The sequence below is a fragment of the Cladophialophora yegresii genome (genome assembly GCF_000585515.1).
Source record: "Cladophialophora yegresii CBS 114405 chromosome Unknown aczIN-supercont1.2, whole genome shotgun sequence".
Classification (NCBI taxonomy): Eukaryota; Fungi; Ascomycota; class Eurotiomycetes; order Chaetothyriales; family Herpotrichiellaceae; genus Cladophialophora; species Cladophialophora yegresii.
In genome coordinates, this window is record NW_006913046.1 from 2,471,760 (window position 1) to 2,486,669 (window position 14,910).

At 52.3% G+C, this 14,910-nt stretch overlaps 5 protein-coding genes across 5 annotated transcripts; 2 read left to right on the forward strand and 3 right to left on the reverse strand.

Moving 5' to 3' along the window:
- Window positions 1–524: 524 nt before the first annotated feature.
- A1O7_02822 (uncharacterized protein) lies at window positions 525–1,382 on the forward strand (the record flags this gene model as incomplete). The annotated part of the gene is made up of 2 exons (XM_007756852.1): window positions 525–900; window positions 952–1,382. The coding sequence occupies 2 exons, from the start codon at window positions 525–527 to the stop codon at window positions 1,380–1,382; spliced, it is 807 nt and encodes a 268-aa protein (XP_007755042.1).
- Window positions 1,383–2,706: 1,324 nt separating this feature from the next.
- Window positions 2,707–4,656, reverse strand: A1O7_02823 (uncharacterized protein; the record flags this gene model as incomplete). Its single annotated transcript, XM_007756853.1, has 4 exons — window positions 2,707–2,825; window positions 2,887–3,205; window positions 3,261–3,567; window positions 3,620–4,656. 4 exons carry the CDS (start codon window positions 4,654–4,656, stop codon window positions 2,707–2,709), a joined length of 1,782 nt encoding a protein of 593 aa, XP_007755043.1.
- A 2,783-nt stretch (window positions 4,657–7,439) lies between these two features.
- A1O7_02824 (uncharacterized protein) lies at window positions 7,440–9,284 on the forward strand (the record flags this gene model as incomplete). The annotated part of the gene is made up of 3 exons (XM_007756854.1): window positions 7,440–8,651; window positions 8,697–8,977; window positions 9,071–9,284. The coding sequence occupies 3 exons, from the start codon at window positions 7,440–7,442 to the stop codon at window positions 9,282–9,284; spliced, it is 1,707 nt and encodes a 568-aa protein (XP_007755044.1).
- A 568-nt stretch (window positions 9,285–9,852) lies between these two features.
- On the reverse strand, window positions 9,853–11,234 carry A1O7_02825 (uncharacterized protein; the record flags this gene model as incomplete). Its single annotated transcript, XM_007756855.1, has 2 exons — window positions 9,853–10,782; window positions 10,833–11,234. 2 exons carry the CDS (start codon window positions 11,232–11,234, stop codon window positions 9,853–9,855), a joined length of 1,332 nt encoding a protein of 443 aa, XP_007755045.1.
- A 2,465-nt stretch (window positions 11,235–13,699) lies between these two features.
- Window positions 13,700–14,527, reverse strand: A1O7_02827 (uncharacterized protein; the record flags this gene model as incomplete). Its single annotated transcript, XM_007756856.1, has 1 exon — window positions 13,700–14,527. The coding sequence occupies one exon, from the start codon at window positions 14,525–14,527 to the stop codon at window positions 13,700–13,702; it is 828 nt and encodes a 275-aa protein (XP_007755046.1).
- Between the last annotated feature and the right edge of the window lie 383 nt (window positions 14,528–14,910).

Consider the following 14,910-nt stretch of genomic DNA (forward strand, 5'->3'; position numbering starts at 1 on the left):
GCATCATAGTGAGCGATGGGACTGGAAGCCACTTTCCCTTAATTATCCATGATTGTGGTCGAGAGCAACCAGTCTGGTGGCTTCGAGGACGGAGAGTGTTCTCCGCCACTTGCTGTATGGACCACCATCGCCAACAAACGTTCTGTCGATGTGGCTGTCTGTCCCGAAATCGAACGCAGTTTTGTAAAATCCTTCTTGAGAATGACGGGAGAATTAAATCAAGTTAGGTCTAAAACGAAGCGGACATGGGATTAAGGCGATCGAGGAGGAGTCTCCCGAGTAATGCATGCGAGACAACTACTGTACTATGTGAGGACAACTGCTGTACTATGAGAGGACAACGTCCTCATCCGCACTGAATGCTCAGCCGTACATGAGCCAACTGTGTACGTCCACGCAGCAAGACCCAGACGTCATTATGCATCACAACCGCGCAATTTCCCAGCATCAGCCTTCACTTTGCTTTCAATTGACCTTGCATACTCGATACCCGCCTCAGCTTCCTGCTCGGTCTCTGTGATATAATGGCAGAACGGCCACCCAAACGTGCAAAGCACGCAGCACCCACCGCCCGTCTAGACACCGAAGAAAGAGTAGGGTCACGGCCAGGCTCGAGCGGAAAAGACTTCAAGCCCCGATCCCGCGACACCAAAGAGGAAGACCGGCGAGGTGCGAGAAGAGATGATGAGAGAAGACGCAGGTCAAGTTCTCGAGATACGCCTGAAAAGAAACGGGAGCGTAGCAGGTCAAGAGAACGGAAACACCGTGACAGGGACCGCGATCGAGACAGGCCAAGAGAGAAGGACAGGGATAAGGATCGAGGCGGGAGACACAAAGATGCGGACGGACGGCCACGACGTGAGAGGAGTAGGAGCGGCGACAGGCACCGAGATTCCAAAGGTACGGGCCACTCACTTTCAAGGCTTCGACGCTCTTGCTCACGCGATACAGATCACCGAGGCGAACGCTCCAAACGTTACTCACGCTCACGGTCTCCCGTGCGTAATGGTGGAGGCCCATCAGTCCGGACACGGTCCCCTCTCCGTCGAAGCGACCACGACCGGGACCGCGCACGAAACCGGCCACCGAGAAAGGACGAAGAAGAATCGCGGACAACAAAACCAAAGGAAGACGAAATAAGTAGCGCAATTGCAAGCAGACCACCCAACTCGACAGTCAATGGCGATTCAATGGCCGTCGATGAGGATGACGACAGTGCTCTCCTGCGGAAGATGATGGGCTTCACGACGTTCAAGACCACGCAGAACACAAAGGTGCCGGGAAACCAGATCTACGGCGTCAGGAAGGAGAAGAAGACAGAATACAGGCAGTATATGAATCGGGTGGGCGGTTTCAACCGGCCACTCAGCCCCTCCAGATGATCCTGTGTGCGATGTGTGACGCTCATCCGCTGGAGACAAATCTGGCTTTACAAGCCAAGCCTGCAGTCTATACATCGGAGAACTGGGTGGTCTAGGCAGGTATCGCCGCAGAGGGTTCTAGCGCAATTCGGCACAGGATCACAGAACGACTGGAAATGAGGGCGGAATGCGGAGATATTCAGGAGGGTCCTGACAGCAACCCCGGGATATTATCACCCGGCCGCAGTACCGCACTCAGCTGAAGAAGCGGCGATACATTGCCCGGTTGAGCCCTGGCACCGGTCGATTGAGAAGCGGAAGCTGAAACTGCAACGTTCGCAGCAGAAGCAGGAATACACATGGGGACCGCCTTGAGTGCTTCTCAAGCAAGTTGGGAACAAGTTGGGAACACCACCTTCCAGCTGCGGCACGGTCAACAGCATGACACTGCGTCATCAATGCCGTGACAGAAACAGTGAAAATGTGAAACGGATTCGGAATATCCAGGCGTCGAAGCTCGCCAGTCCCAGGTGACATTTTGTCGAAGCTAGACATGAACTCCGTGCCTACATCTAGGCGGCTGTCAACTAGTTGCTGGTGGTCGGCGAGATAGGCCGTCGTCACGCATTCTCCGGGAGGTGCCCCCGATCTGGCGCCTGACAAAAAGACGGGGGCTAGTTGAGCTCTCCTCACAGGTATTGTGGGGGAGTCGAAAGCTACACCCAGGTTCAGCCGTGACAACAGTGTCGACTACTTGGATGCCAAAAATTATAAGTGGTGCTACGCGGACTCCTGAGCCCAACCTCAAGAGGTGCTAGTCTGGAATGGGATATTATGAGGGAGCAGTGTCCGGAAAGGAGCGTCAGCGTCGTAACATCTGGTGAGAGATGGATGTCTCCAGTCCAGTCCATATTGACAAATGGGGAAAAGCGAAGCGGGAGTGGCTATAGTAGCAAATGATGAACAGACCGATGTCTCACTGGATGATTGATAGCTCCTTTCTCCATATCGAGACCATCTTAAATTTCAAACTCGACACTCCCATCCCCGTCCTATGTACATTTGGGGGCCCCGAAGCAGGAAGTACACGCATCCCATGAGAGAAAGAGCCTGGACTGGTGGAACGTGGTACTTCAAAAGGATTCGTAACATCATTAATATTCGACCCATGCTTTGGACAAGGTTAGTTGCGCAGCACTTGGCTCGTACTGTGTCCAGGACACTTGTGCAAGCCTGATCAGTCAAGTGCAGCGCCACGGACCTTGTCCAAAGCATGGATGGGAGCCCGAGGATGGCCCTGTCTACGTCATCCGGAACCATTGCTTCGATGTGCCTCGCCCGATATCTAGCTCAAGAATTGTCCCTGAGGGGTGTATCTCCACTCCGAGATATATGCCGGCGTGCCGGGGGATGACGCATTGACACTCCGTCCATTAGTAGTGGCATAAACACCGAGCAGCGTCCCTGATGTGCGCTCCGTCAGTTACACTTGCCGGGATGACTCAGGTCCAGCACGAATACGTACCAGTAAATCCAAAGCTGACGTCCGCGGCAGGCGCATACCCAATGGTGATTACATCCGACATGGCGTCTGTCGGGCCAGCAGAGAAAGCGTAGTGGGTGACGTTGATGGCTTTGATCTCTAGATACAAGTTCAGTGGAGTCGCGTTTGGGTCCGAAAGCGTCGTATAGTTCGGGTACGAGGAGTGGATGGGGACAAGCACTGGTGGCGGAACGGCCAGGTAGGATGTCGCAGAGAAGCGGAAGTACGGCGCAAGTGGTTTTGGTGACGCGGAAGAGCTCGTGTTCGGTAAAAGGACGACTCCAAGGTCGATATGGTGGTTCTGCACCCTATCAGCATAGCTTGGACAGGTTAGGGTGCGAAAGGTGGTTGCTTACCTGAGTGAGAAAGACACTAATGCCGGCTTCGTCACCTTGCTGCTGTGGCGAGAATTCCAGGTTGACACTGTAGGTGAACAGTGTATCTGTCTGGCGGCGGCCGACAAACGTTTGGCCCTCGGGTCCGGCGTAGTTGCCGTCAAAGGCTGTAAGATTGAGTCTCGACGGGCTGAGCCGAAGAGTGTTTGGATGGCCGGGAGGAGAGATCGTGTAGGACCCATTGGCTGGAATCCGCCAGTGGACGAAGTGAATTGGTAGGCTGGAGTTTGGCGGAAAGGTGATGTAGTCTGCAGCATCTGCAAAGGGTCTAGGTCATCCACTTCAGTTTGCAAACTCGACGTCGAACGCTCCTAAATTACCCTTCTCCAGCGATGCTGAGATTCGTCGCAGGCTTCTGCCATCCGCTCATCTGGCCGCGTACGGGTTGTAATATAGGCCAGTCGTCTGCTTTCCATGTCACGGGATACAAGACTGTCTCACGGCCCATGGGGTAGGTCGTATAGTTTGGTCCAGATCGAGTTGAAAGAGCTGCCCCCCACCAGTTGCCAGAAGCGTCTTGCCACAGATCTGCGTGTCCGACTGTCTGGAAATACTGGCTTGTATTAGCGTTGGTAAGGATCGGGTTATTGGGATTCGGTGTGTAAGGGCCATCGATGCTCTTGGAACGTGCAATAGTCTCCATATGGTTCACGCCTGTACCGCCCTCCGCTATCATGAGGTAGTACCAGTCGTCCTTGAAATAGATATGAGGTCCCTCTGGAGCCAAGCCACCCGTACCATTCCAGATGTAGCGGAAATTCGCCCCGACCTCTCCGGTGGTAAGGTCGATCGTCGTCTGCGTTATGCCCGGTTGAACCTGCCACGGATGAGAGCCAGTGACAAGCACGGTCCCATTACTCAGCCAGTACGGAGATGTATCATAACCGGTGAAGTTGAAGTGGACCGGATCTGACCATGACGACGAGTCGAAGGGATTCATAGAATGAAATACGATGTTGTCCCATCGAGAAAAATTGGTCTGAGGCTGGTCGTCGAACACCAGGGTCGTCATGACGAAGAAGGTCCCTTCGTGGTACCGGATTGTGGAGGCCCAAATCCCACTCGTGGACTTGTTGGTGATTGCTAGGGTTGGGAGCTGTTCTGCTCTGTTGAGCACGTTGCTGACATGTTTCCAGTTGGTCAAATCTTTCGAGGCATGAATGGGGATGCCAGGGAAAGCGTTGAAGCTGCTGGACGCGCAAAAGAAGGTATCATCCCATTCGGGAACGAAAGTGCAGCTAGGGTCAGGGAAGAACCCTGGCAGTATAGGGTTTGTGAAGGTAGAGTTTGATGCTGCGAGAGCCAATGGGAGTAAGAGGCTCGTGGCCAGGCACGCGAGCGACCCTCCTGCAAGCATCGTACTTACTTTCTTCTGCCCTGAATTTGCTGCGACTCATGATGAGGCTGCGTCTCGCCCATATTATAGAAGCGAGTCATTGTGGGATTAAGCATCGCGTTAGTGATGTGCCGAAAACTGGGGAATCTCTTTCTCCACAAATGGACCGGTTAAAACAATGATGCATGAGATCGCCAGGCACTCGAAGAATCACTCGTGTGAGTGAGAGGAAAGGGCTGGACGTCATGGTTCGTTGGTCAGCCGGCTAAAAGCGTGAAGATCGGTGTATCTCCTCCCGAGTCCACATTCACAACTGGTTCGAGAAGATACAGAATCGGAACTGGCCAGAAAACAGCTTGATGAGCTCGAATTAGGGGAGGGGAGAACGCAGCTTGGATATGAAATAATTACGGAGTAAAGTTGCTGGCAAAAACTCCTCTGCACTGACAGCAACAATACTCCGCCGCAATTAGTATCGCCCATTGGTCAGTTGGGCTTACCGTAGATCTCTGTACTCATTTTCCCGTTTCCAAGGTTCTGACCTATTTCTCACGTCTTTCTCACGTCTCTTCAAACTGTGCCGCCTCTATCCCAACAGCATCCGTACCATGTCAAGAACTCGTGTCTTCATTGGCCACCTTGCCTCGCCTCTCAATCCTGCCTAGGTATCCAGGCTGCACGCTCGACCGTTTCCATTGAAGGCTTTTGCTATACAGTACTTCACTTCTTCACGTTGACTTATACGTCTCAAAAAATAGTTTGGACACGTGTCCGCTTTATCCTTTTTCCTTGATCGCATCACACGCGCGTATGATCTTTTGGCAAATTTCCCGTTATGACAGACGGCCACTCTTGCTGCAGCCTTCAAGCACCGGTCGAGTCTCTCGATAGCTGCAATCCTGGTTGCTATCGGCCTTGTACCCACTTCCGACAACCACACAGGAAAGAGCTAACCACTGCTCGGGCTTTAGTGCTTTCGGTCCAGAACACCTTCGTCCCAAACCCCTATGCATAGCTTGCTGACGGTAGATGTGGCCTGATGAGCGTCACGCCTTGGCAAATGCATATACAGATCGGGAGTATACCTAGGTCGGCTTCATGATGTCTGACTTCCCAACACTTTCGGTTTTGAGAAAGTTTTCTGGTTCGGCCGGCAGCGCGTGACTTGCTGCACAGTAAAGTACGAGGCGAGCTGAGTGATTCGGTCAGCCAACAGAACGTGGCGCTTGGCATCGCAGTCAGCCTTTGGTCCAGTATTTCCCGACGGCCATCTACAATGGTTATGTTGTGCAGAATTTACAATATAAAGATCCGTTTTGACCATGTCTTCAAGTTGCGGTACGTCGAAGAATCCCATATCCCGTCCATGACACCGCTCCTGGCTGGACAATACGCAATCTCCCAAATTCACCCCGGTTCCTTCTTGTGTATCAATTCCTCAGACGCCCTGGCCCGTGGCCCGTGAGAACAGCATGAAGATCAAGGTCATAGCCTCTCTCCTTGGCACTGGCGCACAACTGGTGCGCGGTTCTCCCTTTGCAACACGCGCTCTCGGTGGGACGGTGGTCATCCGCCAGTCCGCTGGGAATGGCGATGCTTTTGTGGATACAACTGTGACTATTGACCTGGAGGGCAACAGGAGTTCGCAGGCACTCAAAGGTCTGTCCTCAATGCTTGCTCTTGCACAATGCTCACCTTCTCCTGTCCACAGTTCTCTCACAAAGACCCAAGTCAGTACAAGCAATATCGACCACATCCGATGCACCATACGTCACTTGTGACTATACCTGCCGACATCGAGGCGGAGCCGACGGTGACTCGGTGACATGCGGGTCGACCACAATGAAATCCGGGGCAAAGTCCGCCATCCTCGATACGTCGTGGGTGGAGTCGGTCGACAATGTGATTTGTTTCGTCAGTGCCACTGATCCAACAGCGTAAGGGATGGGAACCTGTTAGTGCAACTAGTGATCACTGACATCGACAGGGTTCCCGTCGATGATGGCCAGTAATAAGGTACAAGGAGCTTGTCATCAAATCACAGACAGGTCACCCACGTGTTGAAAGGTAGAGGGTTATGGGGTGGGTTCGTGGAAGAAGAAGTGTTGCGAGGACGTTTGGGGCTCCGCAAGCGGGGGAAGCGAGAGCGGCAGAAACCGGCGTTCGAACGAAGTTGGGATTCCGTGGCCTTTTCATCTCTACCTCGTACATACTTAGTAATCGAACTTCTCATGTTACGTTGAACCTGCAACCGTGTGGGATACCGGTCTACCTCGCACCTGCTTTCATATAACTGCATCACAGCGCATGACGCATGCACTCTCTCAGAGGCTAATCCACAAGATACTCAGAACTCACCAGCACGCCCTGCGCTTTAGCTCCGCTCTCCACGGGACTCTTTCACAGCTCTCTCAACGCTGAATCACGCTGCTCACTCAATACGAGACGTCTGGTAGGTGGCTCTAGGGCAAAGTAGATCGCCGGCGCCTGCTGCATCTGTGTCTCATGCTGAATGAATAGCTACGTTCGGCCGTATTGCGATACGCGACAGCTAACTTCTGAGCCGTGTCGTGAACCCAACCAATAAAGACGTATACGCCGATTGGCCACAGTGATGCATCTACGACGCCAAGCAGTGAGTAGATACGACATACGAATGCGAACCCGTGGCTTGGTCGTTAAGGGTTCAGGCGTCCATCAAAGCGTCAGAGGATACTTGTACTGTACATAATAGACCTTCAGCTCGCCACGTCCAGGATGTTGGAAGTTGTCATCCTTATTGACTGCGGAGCTTCTCGTTCACGATGCCGACAACCAGCACGCTTCTATCCTGTCTGCTTATCCCCATCCTCGCTCTCGGCATAGCCCGCACTTATGCGCTCGTTGCGAATTACCTGCAAGCAAGGAAGCTGAGAATACCCATAATCGTGACACCAGTCTCATCGCAAGATGCTTTCTGGATAATCATCCAACCACACCTTACACGATTCCGCAATGTGCCTGGGCTGCGTACCGCTGTCACGTTTGGCTATCACTCCTGGGCACAGAATGAGCGCCATCGACCGCACCAGAAGTATGGCAATGTCTTTGCCATCGTGTCGCCGAAACGAACAGAAATAGTCGTCAACGACCCAGTCGTTGCCGTCGAGGTGCAATCGCACTACAAAACGTGGCTCAAGCCCGGGCCTCTGTACGAGATCTTTGACACGTTTGGACCCAACGTGATCAGTCTCAACGGTGAGGATTGGCAGCGTCATCGAAGAATCGTCAATCCCGCCTTTCGAGAGCAGAATAACAAGCTCGTCTGGAATGAGTCCTTGAGACAGGCGAGGCAGATGATCAGAGTAGCTACGGAGCGACCAGGTGCCCACCAAACCATGCTTGACGTGCGCAACGACTGTGTTTTGATCGCAATGCATGTCCTTTCCGCCGCGGGTTTCGGGCACGTCCACGACTTTGACGGCGGTTTCCGCGAAATTCCCGAGGGACACAGCACCAGCCTGGCGGAGGCATTGAAGTTTCTCCTTCAGAATATCATTTTCGCTGTCTTGTTCAAGGAACTGGCTGTGCTACGCTGGATCTTTCCGGCACTTTACCGACAAATCAGAGACATGACGGAAGAGTTCAGACAATACATGAAGGAAGTGATAGCGTACAACCGAGCCATCACGCTGGGCGGGGGTACCAGCTACAGTGCCGATATCGTGAGTGCGCTGGTTGAGGCTGATGAAGCAGCAAAGGCAGACCAGAAGAGTGCGGCAAGTGCAATTGGCATCACGGCCAAACCAATGCACCTGACTGATGCCGAGTTGCTGGGCGATCTATACGTTTTCAATCTGGCTGGGTTCGAAACAACCGCAAATGCGCTGACTTACACGATACCATTCCTTGCCATCAATCGCGATGTGCAAGACTGGGCAGGGCAAGAGATCGACGCGGTGCTGAAAGGGCGTGACATGGAAAGGCTGAGTTATGAAGACGTCTTCCCCTCTCTTGTGAGATGTTTGGCTCTTATGGTACGTCCATCGTCCTGAGCGTTTCCGCAAACTGATGTGCTGCAGTACGAAACTCTTCGCCTCTGGGGTCCCGTGCCAAACACAGAGCGGTGGTGTGTCGGCGAGTCAACCACCCTACGCGTGGGTGATAAGGAACTGCTGGTTCCTCCTGAAACGTTCGTCTCACTCAACCTCTACGCTGTGCACTGTGACCCGCAGTGGTGGGGGAAAGATGCACTGGAATGGAAACCGCAACGATGGATCAAGGTAGATCCAAAGACAGGCAAGGAGGCGATCGCTCTCCCACACCCGGGAGCAACATTCATACCATGGAGCGTCGGGCCCAGGTGAGTCATCCGTTAGCCCTGTGCTGGTTCCTCAACATCCGGTTGGGTCATGCCATGCACGACATAAGCCCTCCCAGACTGACAAGAATACAGGGTCTGCCCGGGTAAGAAGTTCAGTCAATTAGAGTTCGTGGCGGTCATTGCGGCTCTGCTCAAGGACTACCGTCTCAAGCCGCTGGCACTTGACGGCAAGACGAAAGAGCAAGCAAGCTCGGCGCTCCTCGACGTTGTAGAGGACTCTATGAATATTATCACGCCGAAAATGCGTCGGCCGGAGGACGCTGGTGTGGTCTTTGTGCGGAAATAAGTGCAGGGTCAGAACTCGGATGCAGTGGACCAGCAGACCAGAGACGAAGGTGCGTCGAATCCACGAGAGGCTACTCTGTCCTCCTCCCTATGGTAACATAGAGTGCATATCTATCTCCAGATGCTCCTTCAGCACTTAGTGCTGCGATCGTGCAGCGCCTTGTCCTCATTCACCCTGAAACTCGTGCTCTGGGAATCAATAAAGCTCATAATCAAAAGGCGGAGTGGCTGGATGATTAGATCACACCAGATGAACGCACCAATTGGGATTAGGGTCCCGTAGACCCATGTTATTGAGCTTCCGCGAGACAGTGCATCGTTCCTCTCTCTCTCTCGCACTCAATCAATCTAAGCACGTAAAGACGAATGCCAGCTCGGTAGTAGCCATCTCCGAGTGCCGCAATGTCTGATCCGGTTGGTTCCTAGCTTCCCTGCAAGCAGCACATACTGCCAGCATTACTCCCCGGCCAGCGTACGCCATTCCGCTCAGCGCCAGCACTTTTCCAATTTGGTGTTACTTTTAGTTATCCAACTTCGCCGCCAACATTGAAAGCCCTTCGAATCGACCCTCAGAGCTCATCGTATGGATCATAACAGTCCTTGTATTTTTCAGAGTCGAAAAGACCCTTTCCAATAGCGTCAACCACCTCTTGCACCATCGCCTGTCTCTCCTTCTGTTTTGGCAGGGCCTTGCACTTCGGAGACCAGTACGGTAAAGCATTTTCAAACTTCTTCAGTTCCGCCTGCAAACTGCTTCGTCTTGAATGGGATTTGGCATGATCGTTGACCACTCTTTCGAACTCTCGGTGTAAGAGTGTAACACTCGTATGTGTTCTCCCAACGTTAAGTTTGTGCATCCTGGAGGAGATCTCAGGCTTCCCCTTTCCGTCTTTGGATCTCAGCCCTTGTTCAATGGTCTGCATGTGCCTGAGGAAGAGGTTTGTGTAGCTGGAGATGAGGTCGCGTTGCTCGGTTTCAGTCAGTCGACTATTCGCGCGCGAGTCTTGCTCCTTAACCACTTGGGCTCTCGATCCCCGCGTAATTGATCTCTTGCAAGTGCGTTCGAGTTTGGTCTTCGTCTTTCCCAGTCCGTAAGCCGATCCGCGGGATGTGGAGGTTTCATCATCACTCTCGGAGATGACCTTCTTGTTTCTCTGTTTCTTACCCGGCTCGCGGGATGTGGGTTTTTCTTCATCACTCTCGATACGACGTCGCTTGATCCCAGCCTGTGGCTTCGGCATTTTAGGACCGGGCTTGGCCAAGAACTTTGCTAGGAGATTCCGGTCATCTGTAGGAGTGTCCGCAAGCTGAGATATTGGTGTGTGAGCAGAAAGAGGGGTCAGAGCAGGAGCCGGTGAAGGACATCGCTGCTGGCCATGCCCTGCTTCCTTTTGGAAAGTGTCCGCGAGCTGGGATATTGGTGTAAGAGAAGAAGGAGAGTTGGGAGCAGGTACTGGTGAAGGACATCGCGGCTGCTTATGGTCCGCTTCCTTCTCGGGCTGAGCTTGTACTGCGAGTGATGCTTCTGAGATGTCGTTAGCAGGAATACCTTGGACTTGAAATCTCGGTTGAACATGCTCAATTCACCCGTGGCAGTAGCTGCGAGGATCCTGCTAGCAAGCACAGGTCTATCCGACTTCTCTGCCACCATGGTCTCGTCTTCATGTCCCGGCGCGCTGGTCATTGTGAGATCAGCTCGATGGTCACCTGCAGGTGCCGCAGACAACGTGTTGCAGATGGTGAGTTGAGGATCCTCTGTGCTGGCATCGTGTGATTCGCTCTTCACCTGGGCGCTATTTTCGGTGAGGTCGATAGTGATCAACTGCTCAAGCTGATGCTTGACCACGAGCTCTTTGCGCTCGAGTTCTAACTGCCGTTCTTCCAACCTCAATTGACGTTTCTCAAGCTCAATCTGAGCGAGTTCATACTGGAGTTGAATCCTGTTCGCCATGGTGACCCATCGAGCGATGTCAGAAGGGAAAGTGACTTGGAATCTGATTGCGAAGAAGAAGGAGGATTCTGAAGTCGACGTAAAGTCAGACCCAGGTGCTAGTCGAAAGAGCCCACAGCAAGACCAGCTGCATGATAGATGTCGTTTGAAAATTGAGAAGCGACAGAGACGATACTTGAGGAGTCGGAAACGGCACTTCTCTCGAGTTAGACTTTGCCAAAAGGTCGACTCCAGAAAGGAAGGGGCAAGAGCATTTGAGGTTGGGTCACAAGTGTTGTTTTCAAAGAGGCACGCGTGAGGGAAAGGCCAAGAAGGGATGGAAACAACACGCGCTGATACCTCATGGTTCTGCCGCACCTAGCTGTTGAGGACGACGCGTTGGCGAGATCTCGATTATAGATACTTCAAGAGGCAGACCGAAAGGTCAGGACTGTTGAACGTTTCTTCCCTATCTAGTATCTGCCACCTGCGGTCACTTCCACTCTACGCCATCAAGAGATTGAGGAGGGTACTACTCTTGGTAGGCAGCGACTGCGGACAGCAGTGATCGTCTTTGCCTGTGTAGAGTATCAGTGATAATCCGTACCAGCACAGCATCGACATTGGGCGGGAACAAAGAACAGTTTCACAGCTTTCAGAACTCCAGAAGGCTCGGGCATGCTTCGTTTTGCGGTAAGCCACTCCGCACTTGTGACCCAGGGTTTGAAAACCGGAGCCCCCACTATCGGCAGGTTATCGAATCACAACGGAGTACTGGGGCGCGCTACAAAGAAATATAATCTTTATGTAGAAAACATTGTCCTCAATGTTGTCCCCAAAGCCAGACAATTTACCCAGTCTGGATGGTCTAGTTGGTTATGACGTCGGTCTCATAGTCTCAACTGTGATCTTGTGCCTCAACACAAGAGCAATCCGAAGGTCGCGAGTTCGATTCTCGCTCTGGACATTTTTGCTTTATTTTTGTTGAGGATCTTCCTTTTCAACGCAGGCACATTTATCGCCCTTTCATATACCCAGTCCAGCATTATATTTATGAATGACAGGCACTATTCGTTCATTGCAGATGAACGGCATTACTTTCCCAAGCCGACAATCAATAAAATCCCATAACTGTTCATTCAGTCGCGGCATCACCTAGGCTTGAATGCCTAGCCATCCGCGCTTCTTGCTAGATATGGAGAGCACTGCGTCTAGAAGCGTAGGCATCGAATCGGTGATATTATTCACCTAGGACGAGAAATAGGCAGGCATCATAGCCATTGGCGGAAAGGCTGCCAGCAGGCTGCGGTCCTCTCTTTGGCAATACCCACGCATCGAGAGTTTCTATCGTGGTTACTCGCTTCGTGGTGAGAGCTGGACGCCCTGCTCTGTGCATGCGTCTGGCATGTGAGCGTGACAAAGCGAACAAAAGCGAGATGGGCAAAACGCATCTAATCGCGACGAGCTTCCTGGAGAAAGAAGCGTTTGCTTTCCAATGAGTATGATGTTCAAGATGATCACATCAGAGGAGCTGTATATGGGAGAGGAGCCGAGGCGGTATTTTGTTAAAAATGTCCCTACTCGTGCCTCGTCCAAAGGTCAGAGACTGAGCTCCTGGGCTTGGTCGAACCCGCGGAGCTCAGAAACGGCAGAAAGAGGGTCGTCCAAAGATTGGAGCATATGGCGTCGAAATTGTGTCATGCCATTTTGTAGAGAACATACCTAGCTATAAGCACTTCTCGATACAGAGCTAGTTCCGGGACCACAAAACCATGAAAGGAGTAAAAGAGTTGCCAGCCATTGGTGCCTGAACGGCAAAGTATCGAAGCCGCGATGGACTGAGAAACCAGCCCTGCATCTTGGCATTCCGTATGCTGCTGCAAGAAAGGTGAGATCCATAGCATACCTTAGAGAGCTGCTGGGAGGCTCGAATCGTGAGTGGTAGCCATCCTTTCAATTGTCAAGGTTTGCTTACTCGCAATTTGAACGACGGAACGCCGCAATATAAAACGTCGTGTGTCCTGTTGCTGTCAACATGCATTTGCACATGGCAGACACATCGCTCAATCGTTGGCCTCACTCGCCCCTCACCGCTCAGCAGGAGTAAAGTGAATACCTGAAGCTCGATCAAGCCATCTTCACTTCACGCCCAGCCCAAGCTGTAAACAATTCTCTCCACTATCTGAGCGTCCTCTTTCCTCGTGTGTAGGCCGTTGCTGGTTCACCCTTACCTGACCCATTACGTACTCACTCACTCACACAAATCTCCGTATCACACGCACAGGCGCATGATGTCAGAGGCCAGAGACGACGAGCGGGTCAACGATGATGAACTCGTCGAGATCGAGCTCGAGTGACAGGAGAGATTAGATTCCTGGAGTGGACGTGAATGACAGTTCTAACACTGAAGATGGGTAGTCCGGTTGAGCGGAGCGTGCTGTCGCTTACACAGTCCGACATGTAACGTGCTTTCGGTTCTTTTGAGCTCAGTCCAGAATCAAAGACTTTTGTTTCCACTTCGACGCTTCTGCTTCGGCGAAATTGGCAACGCTCCCGTATGATAGAACGAGAAACCCTAGGTCTTCTCTATTAACGTCGAAGACTTCCCACCAGTTCTGTTCGACCAGTTTAGCACCAATCTCTCGTGCCGCCAGATATAATGCTCCCACGGCAAGCGCGTTCGGTTGATGGGTGAGGTATAACAGCTGAGGAGAGAGTAAACCGGCGTTTAAGTGCTCGAAGACTCTTTGTGCAAGCTTCGTCGACGAAACCCCTAAAGCTTGCATATATGTCAAGGCTAACGTGTATGGCAGGGCGACTCGGGTATCGAAGCCAATGCCCGCCAATATCATGCTTTCGCAGACAAACAGCCTCTGTCTTTCTCTTTCGTATGTCCCTTCTGATACATAATAGTCTTGAGGTCGGCTCTCCAAGGGAGCACCATCTGGGTTAACCAACCTCAGAGGTGAACTTTTTGACATCAAGTAGGTGTAGACATTGATCACTGATCGAGGCGACACTGGTGTTGCGGAGATCTTTGCAGCGAGGTGGATCGAGGCTGCTGTGTAGGCTTTGTGACTAAACCCTTCTCGGTCTCCTGGTCGGCTGGACACAAGGAAGCGCTGCAGCAGAATTATGGCGTGCGCAATGACTTCTTGGCTGAGCTGGAGGAGGATGCCCGCGGCCGAAGTGAGCTGGAATTGAGCGAATCTAATCGAGGGGGCATCTTCGTCGTCGAGTGTTTTGAGCTTTATGAGCTGGTCGGCGGTGACTAGTGGGTTAGTGAGGTATTCGATTGCAGATACGGGCGCCATAGCGAGCCTGCAACATGGAGTTGCTTAAACACCGCAGGAATGAATCTGGCAGAACAGACGAGATGAGATGTTGAAGCCATCTGGGATCCGCGAAATACGGTGGATCATCAAGCAACCGCGCGACATCTGAATATTTACTCATTGTAATTAACAGCTCAAGCAGGCTTATCTGAACTATGATTTCGCAATCATCCTCCGGGAACCTCGTGTCCAACGCATTGGGACCACGCAGAATCCTCTGACTGCGTCGAGGTGGTGCTATGCTTGTGTTAACATGACATGGAAAATCTCGCAACTGTCTCAGGTACTTGCGCGGCGTAACGATTCGATTTATCGAGCAACCTGAAGCTCGCGTCACTTCTAGTGGTACCAGCCTGGCCCGG